The sequence below is a fragment of the Rhipicephalus microplus genome, chromosome 7 (genome assembly GCF_043290135.1).
Source record: "Rhipicephalus microplus isolate Deutch F79 chromosome 7, USDA_Rmic, whole genome shotgun sequence".
Classification (NCBI taxonomy): Eukaryota; Metazoa; Arthropoda; class Arachnida; order Ixodida; family Ixodidae; genus Rhipicephalus; species Rhipicephalus microplus.
The window spans coordinates 27,655,309-27,669,572 of NC_134706.1; the positions used below are offsets into that span (position 1 = coordinate 27,655,309).

At 51.0% G+C, this 14,264-nt stretch overlaps 1 protein-coding gene across 1 annotated transcript in view; it reads left to right on the forward strand.

Moving 5' to 3' along the window:
* The first annotated feature begins 2,227 nt into the window (after nucleotides 1–2,227).
* Nucleotides 2,228–14,264, forward strand: part of LOC119179320 (protein argonaute-4-like) — a 71,015-nt gene continuing 58,978 nt past the window's right edge. The window contains exons 1-7 of the mRNA XM_075868888.1: nucleotides 2,228–2,403; nucleotides 5,142–5,719; nucleotides 7,730–8,533; nucleotides 9,076–9,638; nucleotides 11,201–11,870; nucleotides 12,260–12,487; nucleotides 13,128–13,465. Coding sequence (XP_075725003.1) covers nucleotides 2,358–2,403; nucleotides 5,142–5,719; nucleotides 7,730–8,533; nucleotides 9,076–9,638; nucleotides 11,201–11,870; nucleotides 12,260–12,487; nucleotides 13,128–13,439 — 3,201 coding nt within the window. The 5' untranslated portion in view covers nucleotides 2,228–2,357 and the 3' untranslated portion in view covers nucleotides 13,440–13,465. The remainder of the gene's footprint in view (nucleotides 2,404–5,141; nucleotides 5,720–7,729; nucleotides 8,534–9,075; nucleotides 9,639–11,200; nucleotides 11,871–12,259; nucleotides 12,488–13,127; nucleotides 13,466–14,264) is intronic.

Consider the following 14,264-nt stretch of genomic DNA (forward strand, 5'->3'; position numbering starts at 1 on the left):
TACTGTAGTTCTTGCGCGTTGTGTTATAGGCGGTTTTTCACGGAAATAGTTACGCGTGGTGTTAACTCGATTACGGGAGTAGTTGCGTAGTGTTAGGCGCGATTTCAGTCACGAGACCAGATCACTTGTTGCGCTTGGTGTTGCGCGTTTTTAATAACGGGACTATAGTTCTTGTTTGTAGTGTAACGTGATTTTAGTCACGGCCCGGCACTAGTTGCTGTGTAGTAATAATTGTTCTAGATGCTTGAATGATTGCGCGTGGTGTTAAATTGGTAACGGGACTATAGTTGCGTGAAATGTTACGCGATATTAGTCACGGAATTAGTTGTTGCCCATGCTGTTACGTGATTTTAGTCACGACACTATTTGTAGCGCTTGGCGCTGTGCGATTTTGTTTATTTATTTATTTATCAATACTGCCGATCTCGATAGGACATAATTGCAGGGAGGGCATACATAATACAAGTCGTAAGAAAATTAATAGATAAGATACAAAAAAGACAGAAAACAAAACAATTGAGTTCACAGAAACTCCTTAGCATGTACACATGATTCTATCATGTATAGACGATGTATAATAACCGTGGAGGACTCGGATAGTTCCGTTCTCCTATGGTTTGTAGAAAGTGAGAATCAATTTGAATTACAAAAGTGTTCAATAAGTTTTTGTGAGTGCCTGTAACGTGTCAAGCTATAGCACGACTGAAAGAAATAAGCTTTGACGTGTCGATGTTTGTTACCTTGTGCTGATTGAAGCAACAACTTTAGTCTTGCTTGTAGTGTTAATACACGAGCTCTATTTAGTAACTCAGTGGGAGAATTCATTATCTTGTATTTATTGTAAAGAAACCTCACTGCCTTTCTCTGCACCTCTTCAATCCTTGCGATGAGTTCTTTTGCATATGGAAAGCAAGCAATATTGGCGTGCTTTGCATCTGGCGCCAGATGAAGGCGTCTTCTTAAAAATTACAGCATATCCACGGGGTACGCAGCCCCGAACTTAAGGATCAAACCCTGGCCGTCCAGAGTGCCCATGAACGGGCCGCCAAACTCAGCTTGACGGTCCCAACGTGGGATTAGCCGGGTGGCGCGGGGTCTCCCCTGCGTCTTCTCAGAAAAAAATATAGTTTTAATCAATCAATCTATATCCATGGGGTGAATTATGATGAGTAGGGCGAAGATTCGGACCATTTTATTGATAAGCCGTGAATCCTCCGTCCGTCTATCTGTCTGTTTTATTGATAGATATGGGGTGTTCAACTGTCTCTCTGTCTGCCCACCCGTCTGTCTGTCTGTCTGTCTGTCTGTCTGTCTGTCTGTCTGTCTGTCTGTCTGTCTGTCTGTCTGTCTGTCTGTCTGGCTGGCTGTCTGTCTGTCTGTCTGTCCGCCCATCTGTCTGTCTGTCCACACGCCCATCTGTCTGTCTGTCTGTCTGTCTGTCTGTCTGTCTGTCTGTCTGTCTGTCTGTCTGTCTGTCTGTCTGTCTGTCTGTCTGGCTGTCTGTCTGTCTGTCCGCCCATCTGTCTGTCTGTCTGTCTGTCTGTCTGTCTGTCTGTCTGTCTGTCTGTCTGTCTGTCTGTCTGTCTGTCTGTCTGTCCGTCCACCCATCTGTCTGAATGTCTGTCTGTCTGTCCGCCCATCTGTCTGTCTGTGTGTCTGCCTGTCTGTCTCACTGTCTATCTGTCTGTCTGTCTGTCTGTCTGTCTGTCTGTCTGTCTGTCTGTCTGTCTGTCTGTCTGTCTGTCTGTCTGTCTGTCTGTCTGTCTGTCTGTCTGTAGTTCAGTGATAATGGTTCACTATGTTCACAGTCATTGGTTCTCTGAGGTGGTTCAGTGAGCATGGCTCATACGCAGTGCAGGGGAATGGCCTTGTAGTCAAGGAATTTTTTTTATATCTATACAGAAAGTTTACGTCGTACTTCTACCCAACTAAATGCATGCTACGATGACAACGAAGAACCCTCCATCCACGCGACCATCCGTGCTCTCGCGGTGCTCCGCGCGGTGCCTTGTGCGATCGAGCGCGCGGTGCGTGGCTACGCCTCCCGGGTGCCACGGAACAATGGAGCCTCTTTCCCATTGGCTGTAGCGTCTGCCCCGAGAGCGCGATCATGCCGTGGCGTTTTCTCATTGGTCGATCGCCCCCCCACCCCACCCCCGGGCTGCGAGCTTAAGTGCGTGACTTGAGCCTCAGCCCAGTCCAGAAGGAGCTCGTTCGCAACCGGTGCCAGCAGGTCCTTCGCTGGCACGCTACACTCCACCGGCAGCCGCCTCCCACCCACCGAACTGTCCCAAAGGCAGTTGTCCCGCCCTCCCTTCCATCGAGATCTGGCGTCGCAAACACGGTCTTTGATCCCGATGGAGGCTGTACTGCTTCAGAGACAGCCTCGTGGACGTGGCAGAGGTAAGCTCTTTTTGCTTTGGTGTCGATCCGCATTTGTTAGTGGGGTCTTGGACAGCCGGCATTACTAGTACGAATGTTTAAGAGGTCAAGGCATTTCTCTGTATTTCCAATAGGGAAGGGTGGCGTATGCACTGTGGCGCTGTGACAAAAGGCGGCTTAGATTATCACGATCACGTGAATTTTTCGCCGTCGCCATGGCGTTGCCACAACGCTTCCGAGCGTCGTAAGTTTGTGTGCGAGTGAGGGCATTGTAAATAAGTGCATCGAGTTGAGGGAAAACGCGACGGTCGTGTATCGTCGCTCGAAAAGACTCGCGATAGGTTCCGGAAGGGCGTGGTTAGGACAGGGACTGAGTCACTCGATTTGATTGGCCGGGAGTGGTCAAGCGCTTCCCAGCTTGACGGGGATCGACAGAAGGCTACCATTCCGCGTGTGGCGTTTTCGCCTATGTTTGCTTAAAATTGATAGACAGCACTAAGGCAGCTTGGCTCGTGGCCGGGTATCCTCGATCGTATCGCGGTTTTCCGCGCGGTGCGTTGCGTTATCGGGCGCCTGGTGCGTGCCTCCGCCTCCCGGGTGTCACTCGACAATTGAGGTGCCGTTGGCCGTAGCGTGTTCCATAAGAACGACCCCATTTCCGGGGCGTTCTCCCATTGGGCGATATCATCCGGGGTGCGAGTCTGAGTGAGTGAGCTGCCGAACCCTGCCCAGAATGGGCTAGTTAGCCAGATCCAGTTATGCCAGAATCTGTCTCTCGAGTTTGTCGCTAGTCTTGCATACCTTATTCTACAGTTATCGCGGCTCGCTTGTAAGTCCCACAATGGAAAACCCGTAGATCACCAATGTCGCGTCTGCATTTACATGTCGTCCCCGCTGCAACCGTAAATGGCAAGAACACCACAGGACGTGCCTATGTTCCGATGCATTATGCTCCAATGAACCTGACCTGGACCTTTAATGTCCTCAGTCACTACAACTGAGACGGCCCGGGTTCTTTCGTACACCACACGCAGATGTGAGTTTCATGAAGGCGATTCCAATCCCTTCTTGTAGATGTTGCCCGATTATCATTTTTTCATGATATAGGTCATCCAAATCCGGCTGCTGCATGAGTGGCCTAGCTGTGCTCGCACGTGGCGGGACACCTGACGCACCCAAGTGGTGGGCGGAACAGTGTATCCGAGACGCCCTCCGCTTGTGCGTGCGGCAGGTGTCCCCGACACTTGCGGTGCGGCAGCTGAGTGGATAGCGTGTAGATAGGCCTTCAAAACAATCTCGGGAGCATGAATTCATTGATCGAAACACGACGACTCTCGCAGAGTCCCGAACGCCACCTATATTTCCTCAACCTTTCTCTTGAGCCTTGCGTAGGTAGCGAATTGGAGGCTGCTCTTTCGATTTTTTCACCATTAATTATTTGTCTCTCCGCCCTCCCTTCAGCAGAAGCCTTTTTTCCTATACTACATAAAGAAGAGGACACTGGCCGCACTGATGACTGATTATTTGTCGGTTACGTTTGCCTATCAAAGGCGGTGCCAGCGGGGGTGACGGGGGGAGAGGAAGGACTGGGGCTTCCCAAAGTTCTGTCGGCTTCTCGCCCCTCCCCCCCAAAGAGCAAGCAAACCTCTCGACCCAGGGTACCCTACAAACCAAAAAGAAATCCTGGAGCCGACCCTGTCACCTATCTTTTTGTGTTGTTACCGTAATTATCCTGTCTTTTTACTTCCAGAGCACGCAAAGGAATATAATGCTTACTGTGCAGTGCTGATGGTGATAGAACTCAATCAGGATAAAATTTCTCAACGCTCACTGGCTCCTGTCTGCAGCTTGCGTAACACAGCCAATCGCGATAGTGAAATTGGGCTCGATCGTGACCAGTGACGCCGTTATAAGTAATAGGTGCTTGTGGAGGAAAGGGCGAGCTGCCATTCCATTGCGAAGCAATGGGGATGGCGGTATTACGATGTGGCGTAGCTGCTGGAGGAACACAAACAAGTGCTAGTGACACCACAGCACAAATAGATAAAAAAGAATTCGGGCCCTGTGGGTATCCCGAAAAGTAAACATGCGCGCGAGGGTCGTAAGTCAGTAAGCCAGAAGAACGGATGAGAAGCTTTTGTGTACATCCTTGCCACAGCCGGGATTAACCTGTTCAGCATCGCGTGTAGTCGGGAAGCATTGGGAGCATAAACGGAGAGTTTCCATATTCCCAGTGGGAACGGGGTGACAAAAAGGCTACCTTGTTATCGCTACTCTGCAATTCCAATTTCAGTGTCATGAAAGGAAAGGGAACGGGCATAAAACGTCCCCTCTAGAATACCTTCACGACAAGGTGGCCAACAGTGTGGTTGCATAACATGAGAGCCTAAGCCAAAGTCTGAAAATATACCCCGGGCGCATGCGAGGGGTTGGGGGGGATGGGGCTTTACTTTTCATGATGCCGCCCGGTGGATTCCCGACCCCCAAGCCCCCCTCCCGTACTCTCCGCCTATTACAGGGGAAGAGGCTGTAGGGGTGCAGTGGACGTAAATGCCAACCTTATTTTTCAAAGTTTGGCCACTCACACGCCACGCGGAATCGTTTTGACGTAGATTAAAGCTTAGAAACACAACACTCGCAGTTCACAGCCGCGCTTGTGAAAGTCTGCACGTATTCTTATAAGGTTTCAGTGTCCAATTTTTTTCTGCCTTTAAGTGCAATGACTTCTTAGGTGGAGAAACAATTGGTGTTTCCTGCAGTGGCTGCGGAGTGCACCGCCTCCGAGCTTCGCAACGTGGGGCGACCGGCGGTCGTCTCGGTGGGAGGAGCCGCCAACGGCCAGGTCCCCCACTCCAATAATCAGGGCCTTCACGGCAACGGCCAGGTCCCCCACGCCAATGGCCAGGTTCCCAACGCCAACGGCCAGGTCCCCCACGCCAACGGCCAGGTTTCCTACGCCAACGGACAGGTCCCCCCCGCCAACGGACGGGTCCCCCACGCCAACGGACAGGTCCACTACGCTAACGGCGCCCCCCCTCAGCCATCGTTCGCACAAGTCATCTCGAAGAAGGTCGGCGTCGCGGCGGCAGTGCCACCGTTCTCAACGCAGCTCCTGCCTAACGCCACGGCTGCTGCTATAGTGCCACCTACACTGACCATGAACGGCGTGACCCATGGCGTTGTCGTAGGCGCCACAGCCGACGGGCCCTGCTGCGTGCCTCCCACTGAGGAGGGGTCGATACATGACTCCTCGCCACTGCCCCAGGTGCCCGGTGACGTGCACCCAAACATCATATGCGGACCCAGGCAGAGGTCCAGCGACGAGCTCCGCCTACAGGTGAGCATAGTTTTGTAATAGTTACGCCATGAAAGAAGTCTGCCGCTGGTGAAACTGCAAGTGCATTCGAGAGTTTTAGAACAGCGCTACGCAAAGCTTTGCATTCGCGTCGCAAGCTACAGATGAGAATAGATTAACCACACGAGCTCCGTCTACAGGTAAGTATCGTTTCGTAATAGTACTGTAGCAAAGGAACTCTAATTTTATTAGATAGTTCTAAGCACATACGCAATGTATTGCGCTTGCGCTGCGTCGCATACGATCACCTCGTGTATAGGCTCCCGTTCTGTGACAAACGCTAAAACTACGCCCGGAAGCTTTGCGTACGGTATTCTAAAGCTCTCAACTACGATCTTATTTTATGCACCAAGATTTAATGGGATGGGAAAGAAAGTGAGAATTTCCCTCATGCCTAAGTATTGAAACTAACCAAATCTTTTTGTTCTCGTAGCGTGAAACCAAGTAACGTGTCCTCAAACGGACATCTTTAAGATAGTTCGGACTATCGAGGATTAGGAAAAGCTAACAAATGCGTATTGTATGCACCCCGAGATTTATATTGTAAGCACCCATTGCGACACTCTAAGCCTACGAAATTGGTTTAGCGTGGCTCTCAAAGACAGTGCCGAATCAGCACGCACTCTGTGGGTTGAAGCTTGAGAACTTGAATCTAAAGCAAATAGAAGCGCAGCTGCCTGATAAATTCTATGTGGGCGAGAACTCCTTGTGGCAGTAAAGCCTTGTTTTTCGCACTCAATGATGGTTATTCGGTGGTGCCGTGGAGCCTTTGTAACTTAGAGATGAAAACTTCATCTGTACGAGGCACAGTTGCATCATTTCTTCCGCCATTTGCAGCTTACAATACCCGGAAGGGAGATTTCTTTTTCCGGTATCATAGAGCCACATTAAAATGGGCCAAACTCACTAGGCAGCTCGCAGTTCCAAAACGCAAGAAAGCCTTCAAGGTAAATTCTTCTGACATGACCACTTCTAAAGTTCGTGAGGACACACAACGGGTTCAGAACGTGGGCGCTACTTATGGATTCGCAAGAATCTGCGCTCGACAATCGCACATAGCGTTGACTTTCTGCAGGGAACCTGTGAGCGCTTTTATCGGGACGAGAGATGAGAAATTGCTGATCGCACCGTGCAATAAATGTCCGCTTGAACTGTGAGAATTCGGAAAATTTGTGCGGTGGTGAACTCGTGAGGCAATAAGATCCTTTAAAAGAGTCCATTTTAGGGCTTCTTGAAAAAGTGTTGCGGGACCCTTTTAAGGTAGTTCACTGCCTGGAGAATATATCGCTACAAAAACTTTGACTGTTAAGTGTGTTACCGAGATTTGTTTGCTGCCATTGCTTTCTCTACGCTCGTCCCGACTAAGGTCCCTAGACTTTTCCTTCTTCGGGTATAAGTACGGAAAACCATCGTTGAAAGCTATCGATGAACGTCGCTGGCTAACGCTCGTTTTCAGCAGTCATGTTAGTCCTAACGCTTTAGTAGCACCTGGTTTAGGAGTGCACCGCTCAATAACGATGGCGGTTCGGACTGGAGGTGAAAGGTGTAATGCGTCCGCTGAAAGATGCCTGGCTAATGCACTTAGACATACAGTGTAAATCTGCCAAGTTATGAAAAAAATGGAGGCACACACCGGCTGCGCGATCAACGGCAATTAGTCCCGATTATCGTTCCGGAAGCAAATTGTTGCCGGTAGGAACCTAAGCATGAAGGGATAGCGGGGGGCAAGTAAGTTGTGTTACGCCCACGCCCTGTTGTCGGCAGGGCAGGGCTGGTGAAAAAGGAAAACCTGTCCCCCCTCAAGCCTCACCCAGCACTTGCCCTCACGCAAGATCCCCTCCACCATCCGATATGCTGACTGGATTACGCCCCCCCCCTCCACGAGAATATCCTGTCGGCGACCACGTGCACTGCTCGCTTATTTGCAAAATAATCGTATGCGTGCCGGTCACTACAAACGGCCGTCGTTCCCATCATCTCACGATCCCGCAGGAGATCCAAAAGACACTACCGTCCCACTTCCCGCGTCGACCCGCCCAGGGAAAGCTCGGCCGCCCAATCCAGCTCATGGCCAACCACTTTTCCGTCGAGATTCCGGCGGGCAACGTGTATCACTATGACGTGGAGATCTTCTCCGAGAACAACAAAGAGGCGAAGATACCCGAGAAGCGCAAGTACCGCTGCATTAGCACAAAGATCAACAGACTTGTCATCGAACAGCTAGTCAAGAAGTACCGCCTAGACTTGAGCAACTGCGTGCCGGCATTTGACGGCCGAAAGAACCTGTACACGCGTCGGGAGCTCAAGTTCCGCGAGCGGATCTTCGCGGTAGAGCTCGAGGAAGACCAGAGGGTGCAGAAGTTTGTCGTCAAGATCCAGTACGCGGCCACCGTGAACCTGGACGCCCTGCACGCAGTCTTCGAGAACAAGGTCAACACCGTCCCGCAGGAGGTCCTGCAAGCCGTCGACATTGTTCTGCGTCACGGCCCTTCCATCAGATTGAATCCTGTTGGCCGCTCCTTCTTCAAGCCGCCGCTTCCGAACCAGGCGCACTCTCTGGGGGGCGGTCGCGAAGTGTGGTTCGGCTACTACACCAGCGTGCGACCGGCTCAGTGGAAGCCCATGCTGAACGTGGACATGTCAGCCACCGCGTTCTACGAGCCGCAGCCGGTCATATCGTTCATGTGCAAGATCTTGAGCGACGGACGCCGCGAGATGACCGCGGCCGACTTCCGCGACCTCCGGGACTTTCAGAATGTTCGGCTCAACAAGGAACTCAAGGGCCTGCGTATCAAGGTGAGTACACCGCTGTATTAATGGGGCTAGTGGGTGGTCAAGGCAGTTTTGACCCCACTCTCTTCGAGTTTGCTCCCCCTTTCGAGGTAGATATTGAGTAGATATGTAAATAACGTAAGCATAATGACGAATGGTTATCGATTAATGGGTATAGATGGATATCCAAAGCCTCAGAGGAACTGGGATATCCCACGAATATGCTTTTACAGTATGTAAAAATGGTACCTACGAGCATTGCTTTTTCCAGTGGCAGTATGCAGAATCTACAGTTGTTACGGGATTTAAAAAAATACTTAAGATTTTGTTGTAGGCAGATGTCGGTGAAAATGCTGTAGAGCAAGGTCTAGCTATGTATAGCAACGTGACGCCACTATATTCCAGCTATTTGACCAACATTTGTGACGTCGTCAGAGACTCTGCCTAAATTCTTTGAAAGCGTGATTTTGGCGTGATTGTTTTCAAGCCCATAAACAAAAATAACCAGCATGGCGACATGGGGTGGTCCCCTTTTGCATTTCTTGTACTCTATTACTACTCATTAGGTGACCCACCTGCCCTACCCTCGGAAATACAAGGTAGTCCGGGTCACCAAGGAGCCCGCCAAGAGGCTGTTCTTCGACATGGAGGACGGCTCCCGTTGCTCGGTGGCTGACTACTTCCAGAACCGCTATGGCCGCCTAGTTTATCCGAACCTGCCCTGCATTCAGGTCGGAAACCTCGCGCACCCCGTCTACCTGCCCTTCGAGGTGTGCGAAATCGTCGAAGGCCAGCACTGCCGGAAGAAACTGGACGAGAACCAGACCTCGGAGATGATCAAGCGAACCGCTCAGCCTCCGGCCAAGCGCTTCAACGAGATTCGCCAGTCCGTCCGGGACCTGGTCGGCAGTAACGACCAGTGCCTGCGCGAGTTCAACATTAAGATCAGCACCGAGCCGACTCAGCTGAAAGGGCGGGTGCTCGAGCCGCCTTCCCTGGTATTCGAGAACAACGCTGTGACCAAGCCTCGTGAGGGCACCTGGGAGCTGCGCGGCAAACACTTCTTTAAGGCGGCCTCACTGACGCGCTGGACGGTGCTCAACCTGAGCCGCTTTGCTCAGCGGGACAGGTAGGTTTCTTTGTTGTTTTTCTTTACCTTAAGAGCTCACGGGCAAATGCGAGCATACGGAAGTGGTTCAAAATCTGCCACATACTTCTCTCAGCCTGCTCTGTCATGATGACATTAGCTCATCGAAGGTTTCATTTTTTAAAAGACGATAGTCTTTCTTGGGGATTTCCGACGGAAAAATTTTAATCCATCTGTCTGTCTTTGTCTGTCTGTCTGTCTGTCTGTCTGTCTGTCTGTCTGTACAATTGTCTGTTTGTGCGCCCTTAATGATGCCTCAAACGGCACCAAACGGCCAACCCCATCCGCAGTGCCCACAATAATTGCACAAGCTTTAGCGTTCATAGTTATGCAATTGTCATATAAAAAGTAATTATTGCGCATATCTGAGGCGCCATAACAACTTGTCAATGTTTTGTAAGTCTGCCGTTACACTAGAAGAGGCACACACGTCACTTTAAGGAGTGTAGCGTCTATCGCGCTGTGCTGACAGTGCAATGTGATGCTCAAAAGGGTGTTTCCAACGCCTTGCTACGACGACACGATGGAGGCACCTACCCGTCGCTTTGCGTTCTACACCTTATCACCACCGGGACTGGCGCGCATATTTCTCCACGGGCGCGCATGCCTTCTTTTTTGAAGATAACTGCCAGATGACGCTCGTGTCTAACGTGCCTCGATGAGCTCGTTCGCCTTCGCTACACGCTCGAGGCACTCTAACGCAGCGCCTCCAGAATACCATTCACTGAATTTCTTGCGCAAAACATCAAATAAGCGCTTTTTGCACCCTCTCCAGACGCAAGACTATCCTCCTTTGACGACATTTGCAGTTTAACATGCAGATTCGGGCCATTTTTTTAAAGGCAAATTTTCACACAAATCTGTCATTCAAGTCCTCGCGAGGACGGCAACTTACAGACGTCTGAGAGACTAGGTTAGGTCATTTTATATGGAGTTATCTACGCAGCAGGGCTGGGCAGTACCTCAATGCAAGTTTGAGGAGGATAGCATGTTAAGGGCCCGCTGGTCCACGACTATGCAATGGTGGCGAACGGCACTAACACTGTATATCTGGTAAAAGTGTTTGGTGCTGCTGACGGCGGAAGTGCCAGACACGCTTTCGTCGGCTTCTGCCGATTTCTAGATGCCACTCGTAGCCAGTGCACCCTTCAAAACTCCCAATTGACCCGGGAGAGGTGTTGCAGCACCCTGTCTGTACAGATGGTATTGCTTTTCCCCGGCATGGGAAATATTCTTTCGCGAATTTTGTTTCGAGATGAAACCACTGCGGTCTGACAACCATATTAAGAAGAATCAAGCAAGCGTGGCATTTTCGGCTAGTTCGCTAATTGTTGTAGTATAGCCAAAACCATGGCAGGAAACTTCCGCTAGCTAGAGCGTGTGACCTGCAGCCTAATCTTGGGATAAATCCCCTATCGATCCGCGCAGTCTAACATACTTTTTCATTGTTCTGGAAGCCAAAATCATGGCAAGTAATTGCACTCTAGCTAAGGAGGCTTGAGCCACCGCCCAATCATGGGATACATCCCCATCTATTTGTGCAGTCTGGACAATTTTGTCAAGTTGCTGGTGCGCACGGGCAACGAGCTCGGCATGCGCATCGAGCAGCCGGTGGACATCAGCTCGGCCGACACGAACCGCAAGCCGATCAGCACCATGCTGCTTGAGGAGCAGCGCAAGGTCCCCAACATCGAGATGGTCATCATCGTCCTGACCAAGAGCACGAACTACGCCGAGATCAAGCAGGTGGCCGAGACAGAGATCGGCCTGCGCACCCAGTGTGTCATAGACAACAACGTCATCAAGAAGTGCAACCCGGCGCTGGTCACCAACCTGTGCCAGAAAATGAACGCCAAGCTGGGCGGTACCAATAACAGCCTCCTGTCCCAGGAGAAGCCGGCTATCTTTCTGAAGCCCATCATCATTATCGGAGCAGACGTCACTCACCCGGCGCCCGGGGACAAGTACCGCCCCTCTATCGCTGCCTGCGTCGGCAGCCTGGACTCGATCCCTTCCAGGTTCCACGCTTCTGTTCGAGTCCAGATGGAGGACTCGACGGCCACGTCTCGTGTGGAGATCATCAGAGACCTGAAGGACATGATGAAGGAACTGCTCAAGGCCTTTTACCGGGCCACCAAGCACAAGCCTGAGCGCATCATCTTCTATCGGGACGGAGTGAGCGAGGGGCAGTTCATGGAGGTCCGCAACCGGGAGGTGAGCGCGCGTGGCTGTGGCCGCCTGAAACGATGCTCGTTGGTACTTTTCGCATCGTAATCAACATGGCTGCAGCTGGCCCATACAATTTAATGTGTAACAAGTAAGGCTGCCACCTGCATGATACTTATGCCTGCACGGTGCTCGCGCTTCTATTTGCTTTCTTGCACGCCTGTTTGGCCTCAAGCCCTCGTTTCGTAATTGATACGGCTGTCGTCGGCGTGATGCCAGGGCCTGATCTTTAAAATTTATATGGCTGCTGTTCGCTCTGCAGTGTAAATGAAGTGACTTTGGTCGTTTAACCATCCCGGGAAACGAACCTTCGTTTTTTCACCTTTCTGTCGGCCATTAACTACCTGTCTGTCGTCCCTTTCTGTGCGTAACCTCAGGTGAGCGCCATCCGGCTTGCCTGCCAGGAGATGTCTCCCAACGAGACGTACGAGCCGGCCCTCACATTCATCGTCGTGCAGAAGCGACACCACACCCGGTTCATGCCCGCCAACGACCGCGACGGTGTCGGAAAGTGCAAAAACGTCCCGCCCGGCACCACCGTCGACTCCGTGGTCACTCACCCGCTGGACTTCGATTTCTTCTTGTGCAGCCACTTCGGCATACAGGTATATGAGCGCGATTTTCAGTGCCCAAGGTCCTACGCAGTAAAAAAATGATATACCGCATACAATGATCGCTACAGTCGTGGTTAGGCCCTTCGTCGTAGCTTAGCTGCCTCTACGGTGTCGCGCTGCAAACTCCAAGGCGCCAATACGATAATGGGCAGAACGATTCCCGGCCAAGGTCACGCAATTTAGCTTACTCTTTAAAGAACCCCCGGCTCACGCCCAACAACGTACCTCGTGTGGTTAAACTCCCCCAATTACCGCCCTTTTAATAGTTTTTCTTGTGATACTTCCATGCACACTTTCTGAAGGCCCAGCCATTTTAGTTTCGTTGAGGTGAAACACGATTGAGGCGGAACATCAATACGTTACTATGAAGCAGTTTGTTTATTTCATTTATTCATTACGCTTTGCTAAAAAAATTAACACAGCTCTGCCAGTGCTCTACCGCTTCACAGAAACTTCCGTTTCTTGACATAACTGCCAGGCGGCGCCCATATCTCGTACGTGCAATCTCTCCAAACGGAAGACTGTAGTCTCTTGACGAAGACCTTAGCATCGAAGCGGGCAGACACGCGACCAACTTTTTTCAAAGTCATTTTGCAATCTTGTCATTTCTTTTTTTTACGCACCGACGCAGGGCACGAGCAAGCCGTCCCACTACTACATCGTGTGGGACGACTCCGACTTCTCGGCGGACGACCTGCAGAAGCTCAGCTTCTACCTCTGCCACACGTATGCCCGGTGCTCGCGCAGCGTCAGCATCCCGGCTCCGGTGTACTACGCCCACCTGGCCGCGTACCGCGCCAAGAACCACGTGATCAGCAAGGTTGACGTCTCCAGCTCGAGCAGTGACTCGTCCGGCGGCTCGGCCGACTCGATCACCACCAGCCAGTACGTGCAGGCCGTCAAGGTTCTCGAACCCCTGCAGACGGCCATGTACTTCGTATGACCGTCGTCCTCGGGTTACCGGATCAGGTTGGTGGAAGCTACGATTTTTTCCGCGTATTCATCATCAGCTGGCCACTGCAGGCAAAGGCCTCTCCCAAGTTCCGCCAGTCAACTCGGTCCTGTCCTTGATACTCCCACTTGATACCTGAAAACTTCCTGGTCTCATCTGGCCACCTAACTTTCGTCTTTCCCTCATCCGCTTGCCTTCTTTGGGAATCCAGTTAATGACCATATGATGGTTTTGGGATGTTAAACCTCACATAACAATCAAATTTCTGACTTCACGCACGGGGATTGATGCGCGTAATTTGAAAATGAAGCTGACGCTTCCCGATTGTTTCTTAACGATTTCGGAGCATTCTTGCATTCAACAGCGCACCTCTTCTGAAACTGGTCGGGTCTATAGCTGTTCGGTTTTCAGATACACCCACAGAAGGTTTCAGTGCCGCGGTCGTTGATTGAATGTGGCTATACCCACCCAGGCATAAATGTGGTCTATCACTCTATTATTGAAGTGGCATTTCTCTATCCGGGGACGAAACTTCGTTGCAATGGAGTGATAGCTACCAAGGCGAGGCTTTCCTCGGATCCCTTTTACATCGCCAGTAGTACAGCATCGTGCGCCTAATTATTATTAGGACGTCAACGCACTTAGAAAAAAAATCTGAAGTAAAAATTGCGATGGTAGCTGATTGACCCATAAGTTTTCCTTTGAGCATTTAGTGTTATCAACAATTCGTCGCTCGCCAAATGCGTTTAGCCGGCTAGATTTTTGGCACCGCCGTTTTCGCCAGAGGGTAGTTTGACTATGCATTAATTTCTTGTT